Source organism: Penicillium chrysogenum (genome assembly GCF_028827035.1).
Source record: "Penicillium chrysogenum strain IBT 35668 chromosome Unknown utg000001l_segment0_segment0, whole genome shotgun sequence".
NCBI classification, from domain to species: Eukaryota; Fungi; Ascomycota; class Eurotiomycetes; order Eurotiales; family Aspergillaceae; genus Penicillium; species Penicillium chrysogenum.
The window spans coordinates 9,200,162-9,212,697 of NW_026622749.1; the positions used below are offsets into that span (position 1 = coordinate 9,200,162).

Consider the following 12,536-nt stretch of genomic DNA (forward strand, 5'->3'; position numbering starts at 1 on the left):
GAAAAAATAGAAAAACAGTTGTTCGCGCCTGGTCCTCGGTACTTGCCTTTTATTTTACCGTAGAGGGTTGTAGTCTCATTTAAGGCCTCCTGATACAGATACCCTGACCTCACGCCAAAAGCCGACCAATTCAGTGCTGGTTTACGCCGAGAGAACCAATACCTGTGTATTGGTACCGGATGCCCTTCCGATCAAGCGTAAATGGACATCGTTCGCCCACATCTACCTATTCCCGGTTAACCGGCACGGCAGTCATGGACCGGTTCCGGGGTTGCCTTGAGCGGACGGAGGATATAAGTGTGGGCGCTAGGTTACCCTTCGCTACAAGGCGGAATCAGACGTATACAACCATCAAGGAGAAACCTACTCAGTTTGCACTTTGGAGACGTGATATAGGAACCTACCGATTGAGGTACGTATTATCTCCAGCGTATGGCGACAGGGCCAAATTTGTTTGGGGCCAACATTAAATCATGAGGCTTTTCGGCTGAAAAGCGGTGACGTTGCTTCGCACGCGTCAATATAAAGACAGCTTATTAGCTGGCAGATTTGGCGCTATTGCGTAGATACTGTTCCGGGTGGGCGAAATGCCGAGGCATTTCCCCCCATGGGTGGTCGCCCACTCTCGATTTCAGGACTATGAAGGTTATAAAAGCGATCGCCGACCGTAGTATCTGCTCCTCACAGTGATTTTCGCAGTTGCGAAAAACAACCACCACTAGACGAAATACGATCCCGCACTCAGTCTGGTGGTCGGGGATTCACAAGAAATCGACGAGGGATCAGGGTAAAAGAAACTCTCGCACTGTGGGTGAGTACGGCTGGTATAAATGCCCTGTTCAAGTCGCTATCAACCTTGCCCGGCACACTGCACGCCTTCTCCGAATATGGAGCTACTACTGCGCCGATCAGCCTATCTGTTGGCACAGCTAATTTTGACTAGGCCGATATTCTCCACTCGATTTTGTAATGTCAATTAATTGATCGGCAAGTACAGATGTACAATGAACAGCTTGTGCGATCTACTGCCGCACAGAGATGATTCTGCGAACTAGCCTTCTTCATAACCTTTGCTCTCCCACTTAATCGGTTTTGTACCCCTCATATCCATAGCTACCCAGCATTGTACGGACATCATCCGCCCCCTGCTCCAATGCCTTCATGGCGACTGCGCTCCAAGGAGCCATCTGAAGAAATCCATGACATAATGTTTCGTGGTGTCGCCAGAAGACACGATTCCCTGCCTTTTCCAGATTTGATGCGAACTCCACACCGACGTCGCGGAGACAATCAAATCCGCAAGTATGGATTGCAGTGGGTGGGAAGTCTCTTAAAGCATCCACATGCTGCGCCCCAGGGGTTATTTCTGGGTGCGATGGAGAGACACCATTCGGTATATAGTTGTGCGCAAAGGAGAATATCCCGTTGCCTGTTCCGTCAGCCTTGCTCTTCCCCAACTTGGAAAGGCCGCTTATATTCAAGGTACGGACCGGAATTGCTGTCTGTCGCAGCAGGTGTATCAAATGGTAAACGAGGCTCTGGATAGAGCAACAACAGACCCGCTAGAGGCTCCTTCCTTTTGCTTTTCAATCGTAGACATAGACTCGCGCTCATATTGCCGCCGGCGCTGTCACCTGCCCCGAAAATTGAGTTCACATCAACAGCTCGTTCCTTTCCCCCCTCTCCACGCAGCCAGTCTAATACGAACTCGTACTCATTTAGCTGAACCGGATAAGCCCATTCCGGAGCCAAACGGTAGTCCGGAAGATAGACCTGCACCCGTGCCTTTTCCGCGAGAATACGACACCCATTCTCGAAGTCGTCTGCGGTACCGACTGAGTAACCCCCACCATGGATATAGATTAGGGCGGGTACAAGGTCGGAATTATATTTCAACGCTGGTTTTGAGGGGTACAGCACTCGCAACGGAATGGTCCCATAAGGACCTCTGATTGATAGGAACTCAACCTTACCAATGTTCGCTTGTAGAGGCCGGGGATGGGATGCGAAGCCGAAAACTTCCGTATGAACTTTCCTTTCTTGGGCCAATTCTCTTGCGCCCAGAGATAAAGTCGGATTTTCGGAAATAAACTTCCGGGTTTCAGAATCGAGGCTGGCCTTTGATGTGGTCTTGGGTATCATACTGGCGATGAAGGTTGGATTTGTAGTTAGCTATACCTCCGATATTAACTTGCCAGAGAGGCTGAATCTATGGAACCTACGGATACATGTTAGATCGGGTGCATGTTGCCTGCTCTTTAACGCGTTGAACTGATTATAGATACGTCACTATGATTTACCCGGGCATTATTTGTATACCTCGATCATCGGTCCCGGTTCTTGCCCCACTGCTTGCAATTGGACAATCCTCCAGAAAATGCAGAACCAGGCGTGTGCCAAGAAACAGGATGATACTCTCTTTTTACCGCGTAAAAATATGGCTTTATATTTTGCGTTTGCTTACTCATCCTGTCAGACCAGATTGTTAAGTACACACCATTGTTGTTTTTAACAAGATAGAGCCCGGAATCGCTCCAGTTTTTGATTTCTTTACGTGAATCAGCGTATAAAATCTCCCTTTCGAGCCATTCATTTCCCCAGATGTTACCGGGAGCTGGCTCTGTAGATACAACCCCTGAATCAGAAAGAATCATACCCCTGAGAAGCATCGACCGAGTGGATGCAGCACATCCGGGAAAACGCACCCTACAACTGAATGATCGCTTGTCGTGGAAAGAAGCAAGTGTGCTGGCTCAACTCCGGACTAGCGTGGCAAGAATTTAATAGATATCTCCATCGAATCAAGGCGAGAGAGACGGGCCAGTGTGCATGGGGACAAGCGAAAGAGACAGTCGAGCACTTCCTTTTCCGATGTCGGAAGCGGACTGCGCACCGAACGGAACTGCTACAATGTACCAACCGAGGAAACATACCCTTTTTCCTGGGAGGAAAATCGCCTGATGATGATGATCAGGAGTGGACGCCTAACTCAGAAGCGGTAGGGGCCTCAATACGATTCGCCACCGCGACGGGTCGACTCGATGCAACTTAACCATGCCGACGAACATAAATCACCTGAACACATGGTGTGGTAATCGATCAGGTTGACTGGCCACAACTGCTTACTAAACCTGAACGTTACCTGGACGCGACGTTGACTTGGAAAACAATCAAAAAGTGATCGCCGTCCAATGGATATTTGGTTACCAAGCAATACCTAGGCCTAATATGGGCTAGAAGTCCTTTAAATATAGATGCGTTGCTACGTAATGTTGCTAGATAGCGTGGATCGGAGGAAAGTGTGGATCTAACCCACCAACCACCTCGTGTTAGAGATGGTAGACGCGCTTCAACTGCCGAAAATAGGATGTTGAACACTTGGAGAAGCGCCTTCAAGCCAGCCTATTAACAAAATTACTAACCCACGAGGATTCGCTGCGATACGGACATCTGAGATGACATATTGCAAGGCTTCACGTATGGGCTCGGAGGGGACACAGTACTGTGTATGTTATGACATGTATAGTAGATCAGATATAGTTGCCCTTTCGGCTTAGCCGCCGGGCGTTAATAAATTGTGTGTGTGTGTGTGTACACCCAAGAAAATTACTGTATGACTCGGTGGAGTTCTGCTGTACCTGCATGAGTGATGCTCTCTCGACCTGGGAAAAAAACGGTCAAACATCGACCCACAAACGAGCGGTCACATTCTTGGAGGGATCATGATTGGGTAGGTACCCAATGAGGTTATTACCTACACGGAAATCCACAGCCTTCTCGGAGCGTTTCCACTTCTCCAGAAGAGTGCTTTTCCGGAGCGAAACTGCGTCACTTGGACGAGGGCCCCCCTTTGCAAATTCGACGTTGGTCGTCCATGGATGGGTCGCTTGCTGTTGTGGAACAACGCTTGCAGAGCAGCGAAATCTACGCTCGCTAGCATCAATTACACTGGTCGGTGTGTGTGACTCGCTAAATGCCTCAGAAATCAATGTTTCGATACTGTCACGCAACGCAGAGGTCCGGATTCAGATGTTCTCGCCCTCGTCAGGGAAGTTTTGGCTCACCCAGTCACCTCCAGAGAGTTTGTTCATAGCATTTCCAAATCCGTCATGCCGCTCTGGCCGATTTATTTGACGATAGTTTGCCTTAGTATACTCCCGATATTCCGGGTACCAGCCGCGAACTGTAAATCAACGATCGTAGAGATCTTTCTCGTTGTCCACTATGGTATTTCAAGGGCTATATCTGCGTAGGTGAAGCAGCTCCGATAATGACGGGAGTGGTGGCATTGTGTGAGCTCTGGGCCGGTTGCTTCGTCGTCTCCTCGATCGGGACATTCGCTCGAAGGTATGGGTGGAACCCTCGAAGACTTATAAGAGGCCCGAAAGTACCGTGGTCAAAGCGGCGGAGAAAAGCCTGCAAGGTGAAAGAGGAGGGTCTGGCGTTTTTAAAGGGAAGATAAGTTAGATCAAGCGTTCGAGGCCAATGCTAGTCGGTGTTTTCCTTGTTGTTTATTTATTTTCTTTTTTTACATAGCACTTGATAGAGTATGTGCCGTGGACGTTTCAGATTTCAGATAGGAGAGAGCCATTCCTTTAGGATGTAGAAGGAAGCCAGACTATCTGACCTTTCCTCCATCCTCCTTCACCCGCCGGGGACATTCCCATGTAAGTAAGCCGCCTGCGTCTAGACTCTATTCCAAATGGGATAATGTTCTCGAAGATACTGCAGACTTTCAGTGACCATTTCGGCACCTCGTATATCAACCCAATCTCCTTTAGCGATTTCAGCCGATGACGATGGTTTCCTCAGACGGGAAGCTATATTGAGGCACTTCCAGGTTCAAGGGCGCCGGGCCCTTCCTCGCCCGACCGGATATATCATAATGAGATCCATGACATGGGCAGAACCAGCCGCCGTATTCTCCAGCTTCACCGATGGGTACACAGCCGAGATGCGTGCATACACCTATATCGTTCGTAAGTATCCGCTACCGAGGGGCGATGGAGATGAAGAGATTAAGAGGCCTAGCAAGTGCTCACCCAGCATGACTAGCCACTCTGGCTTCTGCACCCGGTCCTCATCAGGCTGAGGGTCCCGCAGAGTCTTCCAGTCGATTTCCTGTGCTTCCTTAATTTCATCGGTCGTGCGATGGCGAATAAAAACGGGCTTTCCACGCCATTTTATGACTATCTAAGCTGGAATCAGAGCCGTAAACCGTACTGGAAGGCTTCAACGTACATTCTTTCCCTCTGGGATTGATGCTATAGCAAGTTCCACTTTTGCTTGGGCAAGTACGTCTGCTGAAGCAGACATGTTGACTAGGAAATCTGCAGTCAATGCGAATTAGCCAACCAAATTTTGAAAAATGACTGCAAAAAAGAGTTGTGGGCGACCTCTCACCATTAACAGTATTCTTAGCACCGACTCCGGTCAATAGACCCATGGTGCCGACCATGAAGTAAGAAAAGACATGATTGGTATGAGGATTGCTTTTTGATTTCGAGGGGAACTCTGGAATTTGAAGGGTTGATTTGGTGAAGCGATTGAGAGGTCCGTTCAGCGGAGGGGGGCGATTTGAAAAAGCTCTCGGCCATTGCGGGTTTGATGCAAATATGGGATTGGCAGGGACAGACCTCAAAGCGCGCGCGACTTCCAACTGAGAACTTCTGGAAATAGACATGGCGTAAGGTCCTTAAGTCCTTTGAAAGTGTCAAGTGGGAGCTTTAGAAACTCAAGGTACTGACATAATATTTGGGTTCTGAGAGTCTACCGCAACCGATCAAACGGGGAAGTGGATACTGGGAGGTTCATCGCAACATTCGGCATGATGAGGTGGGCCCGTCCGTTATGTGGGCCTTCCGACGTCAGACCTTCGCTCCATTCCTTGTCAGCATAGCACCTTACAGTTCAAGCGACCCCTTGCAGTATCTGTAAGGGTAAATTATCTTGATTGTTGTAAAATAGTCGGCCCTACTTGGCGATCCTTCATGCTCCTTGCTCGCTTCTCAAGGCAGCGTGGCTGCACATGTACAAATCTCACCGCCACTTTGTTTCAATGTTCATATTTATCCTGGCATATAGATACAAATGCCTTGGCGCGTATTTGTCTGATGTTCTTGGAAGTGTGTCAGAGATATATTCGTTGCATAATAGGCCAATGAGCTCGACAATTCTTCTTTCCGTTGTGTATACGTTTCTTAAATTGGGATCATCACTTTGAAGCTTCCTAAAACCAATCATGGCCGGGGTAAGATACTACGCAGTGTCCCAAGGCCGTTCTCCGGCCCCCGGAATATTTTTGTCCTCGTAATTGAAAGAATAAGACGATTCGAAAACTGTGACTAAATGAGGATAGGAGCGATGTCGAACCCTTGATCAAAGGCTATCCAGACAATGAACACAAATCATTTCCAACTCTAGATCAGGCTATTAATCACCTTGCCGAACATGGTGTTCCCGAAGACCAGCGAGCGGTTGTGGCCCCCACGGAATCACATGGCCAAGGGGAGGATTCCTCCTCAGCCACCGCGTGAAACGGAGCACGGCTGGAAAGATTCTTCTTGCTGTGTATGAAGCCACACGGTCTAAGAAATACTTGATTGGAATGGCTTTTCTGTTGGATATCCCAGGACTAGAAATGGGACTAGCCGGCACATAGAGCTTGTCAGACTAAGGAGTTTCTCCATCTATTTTTGTAGGTGTAGCTTTAATAGATTGAGTACCTAAATAGGGGGTTTTCCGAAAATTTGTTGGGAAAAATAGCCTCATAGACAGCCAAAGACCAGACTGCCGAATTGCGGGAAGTATGGTTGCACAATACACGAGATTATGGGTCCGGCCGCTTACAGGATGTGTGTGTGTGTGTGTGAAATCATTTCCCTGACCCTTCGCGAGTTGGACCCTCGATTGAGGTACAGGTGTGATGACTCATATATATGAAGAGATCCAGCTATTTGTAGTTGCAGCAGCTCATCTTCTTGGTGCCTAGCGGAGTGGCTGCCTATTAGGCAGCCACTCCTATTGAGATTCTGTAAGGATCGCATGGTTTCTTATTGGATAATACTGGCTAGTCTATAAAGGTAGCTGTAGTTACATAATCTCCCAGGCTTCGCTTCCTGGCCAATAGAAACTCCACTTCTTGTGCGCCCCGCGGGCTTCTTGAGCCGTAGTGGCCTCAGGCTCGCACTTCCTGTGGAGTGCCTGAGGCGACCAAGGGAATGCAAACCCTGCAAACCATTCGGGACGACATCGCGAGGGGTCAGGGCAAATGACTGGAGACGCGCGCTGCGCACGCTGTGGCCCTGAAACGATCAAAAGGAAAGGCAGGAACAAGAAGTTATAGCCATCCATTTGCTTGACTGGTATTTGACAGATTACTCTGTGGGCCCATTTAACGGTGGACTAGTTTACGCAAGTTGTGGATATAAATAATAGGCTCGAGGTATGCACCCACGCTATGATGTCGTCTCATTGGATTTCACGTAGAATCCCGGGGAGTATAAACGAGGGTTAGAGGGAGCAAAGCTTTCCCCGGTTGGTTTAAAAGTGAGCCCGTACTCGTTGGTATCTGATAGCGCTTCCTCATCAATGGCGACTTTCCAGACAAAAGTCCCCGAGTACGAAACATCTATCGTGCTAGCTATTCCGCAATATTGTCAGTCTAGCATCTCATGGTTTTTGTTTGGGGATCACATACTCGAAATCTTCTTGGACCATGTGGAGAAATCGGTGTTCCATGCATTCACCCACAGATCGGCTTTGCTCGTGCCGTTCATATCACGGTTCAGGATAGAAGAATCCCAACCAGACCAGTCAATGGTTAACGTAGACCCGATGTAATAGGTAGTAACGAAGTCTTCATTGTTTCCGCTAGGCGTTCTCCAAACAGTTCGGGTTGGTGCACTTTGTGCCATCTGGGACACCGAGATCATGAGCAGCCATACCCACGCCAGGTTGGCCATGAAGCATAGCAGAAATGGGAGCTCGCCGTTATCGCACAATAAATAAAACGATGTTGTTTCACCCCAAGAATTCGAGAGAGGAAAAGCGGAGGGACCAGATCTTGGGGAGATTTGTGTTGGGATTTGGAAAAGTAAACATTCCCCCAAGTCCAACCCTTGCGATTGCGAGGTGCGAGATAACTAGGCATTTCTATGCATGGGGCCCATACATACATCATGCCAAGTTAAGTGTGCACTAGCAATCAGTTGGGAACTGGCAACCGACCAACATGCAACAATGAATGTAACTACGAATGACCTTTTATTTTCCTGTTTGACCTACGGTTTAGATGTGACGCCACTCAAGCTCAGGAACCGTGCGTATTATAGGACCGTCTTTTCGTGCGCCAAGAATAAACTGCATCCCTTGGCTGTCGGGATCTGCCGTTCACCGTGTTCCGCCACATTTTCGGCCGTCGAATTGCGCCCCTCGAGCTCGCGAGTCGTGTTTTTCTGCCAACAGGCCCCGTCCTGGCTCTACTGAGATAAATCCGTGTCTCCTTGTGCCATCGTTTAGACATGGTAAAAGAAGAAACTTAACTAGCATTTTTAGCGCTAAATCATTTCCCAAATCAAGCGGAGCAGCCAGTAGCTTCTGGCTAAGGTCTAATGGTGTCCAGCACTTGCAAAGAAGAAATGGCCGTGTTGTACTCTGGGACGATCAGGACTTCATTTCTTAGTAAGCTTGCTCCGAAAACATTACCGCTATGTCCTCTGTTGCTGACCACAGTGCCGAGTATCTAATCACGTTCTATCACGAGTGAGTGGCAGTCGCTTGTCCTATTTTCCATCTTACCGCGCCTGTAACCTGTGATGTCTCCTTTTCGCCGTAATTATTTCCAGCAACAGCTGCTTTTGCCTTTAGGTACTCAGCGAGAGAGACTAGTAAGAGTGTAAGGGACGCCGAGTTGGTCAAGAAACGTTGGCTGACTGTTGAATCTTTCACGGCTCTCTTAATTGGGGCCCTGAAGGAGATATTCTTGTTGTGATATGAGGCTGGTACAGATCAGGAAGCAAGCCGCTCCGTCGGAATTAGCTCCGAAGTGCCTATACAGACGACCAAGTTGATTGGAAATCAACTTGGCTCATTGTTGTATATATAGGCTCATGTATCCCTCTGAAATAACAAGTCAATTTCATACCTCTGAACTACAACAATTCTATCCACAATGACATGCCCATATTTCTTGTCCTGGTCACCTCGTCTGTGAGCGACTCAACATTGAATCATCAAAAGGCGACTACAATTTCATCCCTAGAAGTCGTGGTCTTTTTGCCCGGCCCCGCTTTAGTGTTGTGTTGGTTGCGTTGAGCTGTGTGGGTCTGTCCATCTAGACTGCAGAAAGCGAGGTCACGGTAGGATGTACAGGTGCTCGACCCGTTAATCCGTTGAGGCTTGGCCATACATTGTCAACACTCAATTACCGACAGACCCACAGCTCAACGCAGCCAGCACTAAAGCGAGGTTGGGAAGACAGTGGCCATGATTTTTACTGATGAAATGTTAGACACTCTTTGGCCATTCAACGTTGGGCCGTTAGCAGATGAGACGTTCAAATCATGAAACCTGAGCGTGCCATTCTTAATCAAATAGCATAGCTCCAGTCCACGGCAAGACCGCAAGTTAAATACTGTGGAGGATTCTACAAGCCAGCCAAAATTTCTTAACCGACATTCTCAACACGACCCTAGCTCTTTCTAGGTGCGCATTCAAAATGGCATCAAGAAGGTTGCCGCCAATAGTCGTGGTAAAAACGAAGACAAGTTTCGACAGGCCTCCATTAGATAGGTATCATCCAATGCTTGCTACCAATCAGAGCACATACGTGACACGATGAGCCGGGAAGTCTATAAACAAGTCCTTTCCTCACAGCAATTTGCTCTACAACTTAATCACCCGGCTGCGCAAAGTCGAGCAGGCCTTGTACCTGAAGGCGCTTGATAAGTTATTCCCGTTTGAACCAGCACTGGTTTTTCCACTCTACTGACATTTGTAGAATACATCTGGGAGCAGCAAGCCAGACAGTATCTGTGAGACATGATTCCCAGCAGATCCACTGGATTAATTCACTATCATGCAGATATGATTTACACTTTGGTCGAGTGGAAATTTCTGACCTAGGTTCGGATTCAACCGCAACTCTACACCACCCTCGCTTGAGCAGATGAGCAGATTTCCCCTCAGTAATCAGTCAAATGCGGGCCTCTTTATTAACAGGTGCGTCATCGAATTTTTCGCCTCGAAAATTGGCTCTGTCAACGAGCTTCATTTACTGAGTGACCCTTCTGACTATTATTCCGTTCTATGCAAAAGGTTAGTTTTTCGACCGCCTCGCCTGGGAATGTTACTGCCTTCAGTAGCCGGCATGAATATGGATGGAATGAATACCTTGGTGATACGTACGAAACGATCAAATCCAGGAGTATATGCAACCTCAAAGGCTCGTACAAAAAATGTCTCATTCATTTCGCCGCGATGGGAGATTGCACCGAGCTTCTTCAAAGCCTGTTGGGCCTCAGAGCTCCATTTAGCTATCGTGATCAGAATAAACGAACGTGCAAAACGCCCAAGGGTGCTAAATCAATTGAGATTCCTCTAAGAATGAGAATGAGGTACCAAGATCGACTTCTGGCCAAGTAAAGGCCAGGAACATCTTCATTAAGCTTTCCACTGTCATTGTCGGCCTCAAAGCTCCAGCAGCACAGATAGTTGTACGCAGTCTTTCTAGATTCAAGGCTGCCAGAATTCGCGGTCCAAGAAAGCCTCACTCCAAACTACGGATGATGGTCTACATGAGAGAAGATTTGGGATTTGCATGTATAGTGCCTCATGGCCCTCAAATAGGCTCTAGTTTACTGCGCAATGGGTAACCTCTTCACTCTCGGCCTCTTTATCCTCAGCGCCCAGACCATTGCTGGCTTCTTCCCTGCTCCAGCTCCCCCACGGCCTTATCATACGCATGGTACAGGGCCCATGAATAATTGCGCAGCCTTTCAAGTTCGCAGATAAGGTTTTCCCGATCGTGTTCAAGCAGCGATACCAGCTCCTTGGTCTCACGAAGTGAACAATAGAAACGTGCTCTTCCCTGGTGAAGCAAAGCTATACCAACTTAGTAAGGATATTTGCGTTTTTGCACAGTAGACTCACGATAGTGTCCGTAACCGGGACCGGAGGCAAGGGCAGTGGATGACACGCTGTCTTTGTTGGTGGTCATTATGCAGATTTCCTTTGCGGTGCACCAACAGTCGAAACTCATATGGGCTTTACATGTCACGGATGGGACTGCGCTTGGATATTTATACCTAGACCGAGTAGCTATAGAATATCGGGGAGTCGACATGCCTCCAAGTCTGCTCCCAGGATTGAAGTCGTGCCTTCCAGGACCCAGACTTGGCCTTGTCAGGGATGGATATACGTAAGCGTCCTCGCTGATATGGAAATTCCTGGATTAATCAATCATGCCAATTACTCAGTTTTGGATTGTTGCACGAGTATTATGTAACTATTTTAAATTACGTACAAGATCTACTGTTTGATTTACTTATTTATTCACATTACCACGGGAAGTGAACATAATTCGGTATATCTACTACAATAAAGATGCTGATCACGGCTCGAAACAATACCGGTCACAATATATCATTGCCCACAACCATCATCGACCGCATCTTCGACCTCAACGCATTGCGATCCGAGCAGGGAGCCCATGTTAGGGATGGTGTAATTTCGAAATTGGCCAGGCCATTTCGAAATGGGTTCAAAATATCGGTTTCAATTTCAGATTTGATCTGCAAACTTTACTCCGGGTCGAGTTAGCTTGGCCTGATTGGGCTAGTTCGGATTTCAATTCAATACCAGCCAAAATTTGTGAAATTTTCATACAGTTGAAAATTAACCAACCATCCCCAATGGATGTTGATACAGCAAACAAACCAAACAGACGGATGCCTGCTCGTTTGAAGATTCGGCGGCATAGAGAGCAAACCACCCTTAGTAGGCGCAGGTCTTTTATTAAGAACGACGGGTCACATCTGAATAGTAGTAGCCCCTTCGACGCACTAAATTATACGTAACATCATCGGTAGCGCAGAGCTATCAAATTGCACGGATTGCTGGCTGCATGAGGCGTGCTATCCCGAGTTCTAATCATTGACCATATAACTAGCGTCGCAATATCCGTCAAACAGGCTGAGAGCGCGGTTCGGCCAATTAAACCACGCCCCTGCCAAGATGGCTGGGAACATCCAATAATATGCCTCCAATTCAAGTGTTCTTTGCCTCTGACACTTCAAAGCGTTGGGGCCAAGAACGGAAATGGTCCTATTTCAAAGAAGCCGTCAAAGGTGTTTTTATCTAGCAAACAAAGAGAACCGACAGTGCGAATTGAACATTTAATTCCGTCGCATCACCCACTCTTTCTATGATAATATCCGCCGAATTCGCGTCTTGGCGATCTACGAGTGGTTAATGGTATCACAAAGTTGATAGATACCAACATTGAACATGGTAAACCAAAGAAAACCAGTGCAAGT

The 12,536-nt window shown here is 47.8% G+C and overlaps 6 protein-coding genes across 6 annotated transcripts; all 6 read right to left on the reverse strand.

Moving 5' to 3' along the window:
• Positions 1 to 1,082: 1,082 nt before the first annotated feature.
• On the reverse strand, positions 1,083 to 2,142 carry N7489_003586 (alpha/beta hydrolase; the record flags this gene model as incomplete). The annotated part of the gene is made up of 2 exons (XM_056709341.1): positions 1,083 to 1,498; positions 1,560 to 2,142. The coding sequence occupies 2 exons, from the start codon at positions 2,140 to 2,142 to the stop codon at positions 1,083 to 1,085; spliced, it is 999 nt and encodes a 332-aa protein (XP_056573643.1).
• A 1,883-nt stretch (positions 2,143 to 4,025) lies between these two features.
• N7489_003587 (uncharacterized protein) lies at positions 4,026 to 4,591 on the reverse strand (the record flags this gene model as incomplete). The annotated part of the gene is made up of 4 exons (XM_056709342.1): positions 4,026 to 4,183; positions 4,224 to 4,239; positions 4,276 to 4,438; positions 4,533 to 4,591. The coding sequence occupies 4 exons, from the start codon at positions 4,589 to 4,591 to the stop codon at positions 4,026 to 4,028; spliced, it is 396 nt and encodes a 131-aa protein (XP_056573644.1).
• Positions 4,592 to 4,786: 195 nt separating this feature from the next.
• On the reverse strand, positions 4,787 to 5,683 carry N7489_003588 (cytochrome b-c1 complex subunit Rieske; the record flags this gene model as incomplete). Its single annotated transcript, XM_056709343.1, has 4 exons — positions 4,787 to 4,968; positions 5,043 to 5,193; positions 5,242 to 5,330; positions 5,404 to 5,683. The coding sequence occupies 4 exons, from the start codon at positions 5,681 to 5,683 to the stop codon at positions 4,787 to 4,789; spliced, it is 702 nt and encodes a 233-aa protein (XP_056573645.1).
• A 1,409-nt stretch (positions 5,684 to 7,092) lies between these two features.
• N7489_003589 (uncharacterized protein) lies at positions 7,093 to 7,353 on the reverse strand (the record flags this gene model as incomplete). The annotated part of the gene is made up of 1 exon (XM_056709344.1): positions 7,093 to 7,353. One exon carries the CDS (start codon positions 7,351 to 7,353, stop codon positions 7,093 to 7,095), a length of 261 nt encoding a protein of 86 aa, XP_056573646.1.
• Positions 7,354 to 7,457: 104 nt separating this feature from the next.
• N7489_003590 (uncharacterized protein) lies at positions 7,458 to 7,964 on the reverse strand (the record flags this gene model as incomplete). Its single annotated transcript, XM_056709345.1, has 2 exons — positions 7,458 to 7,642; positions 7,700 to 7,964. 2 exons carry the CDS (start codon positions 7,962 to 7,964, stop codon positions 7,458 to 7,460), a joined length of 450 nt encoding a protein of 149 aa, XP_056573647.1.
• A 2,936-nt stretch (positions 7,965 to 10,900) lies between these two features.
• N7489_003591 (uncharacterized protein) lies at positions 10,901 to 11,218 on the reverse strand (the record flags this gene model as incomplete). Its single annotated transcript, XM_056709346.1, has 2 exons — positions 10,901 to 11,103; positions 11,152 to 11,218. The coding sequence occupies 2 exons, from the start codon at positions 11,216 to 11,218 to the stop codon at positions 10,901 to 10,903; spliced, it is 270 nt and encodes an 89-aa protein (XP_056573648.1).
• Between the last annotated feature and the right edge of the window lie 1,318 nt (positions 11,219 to 12,536).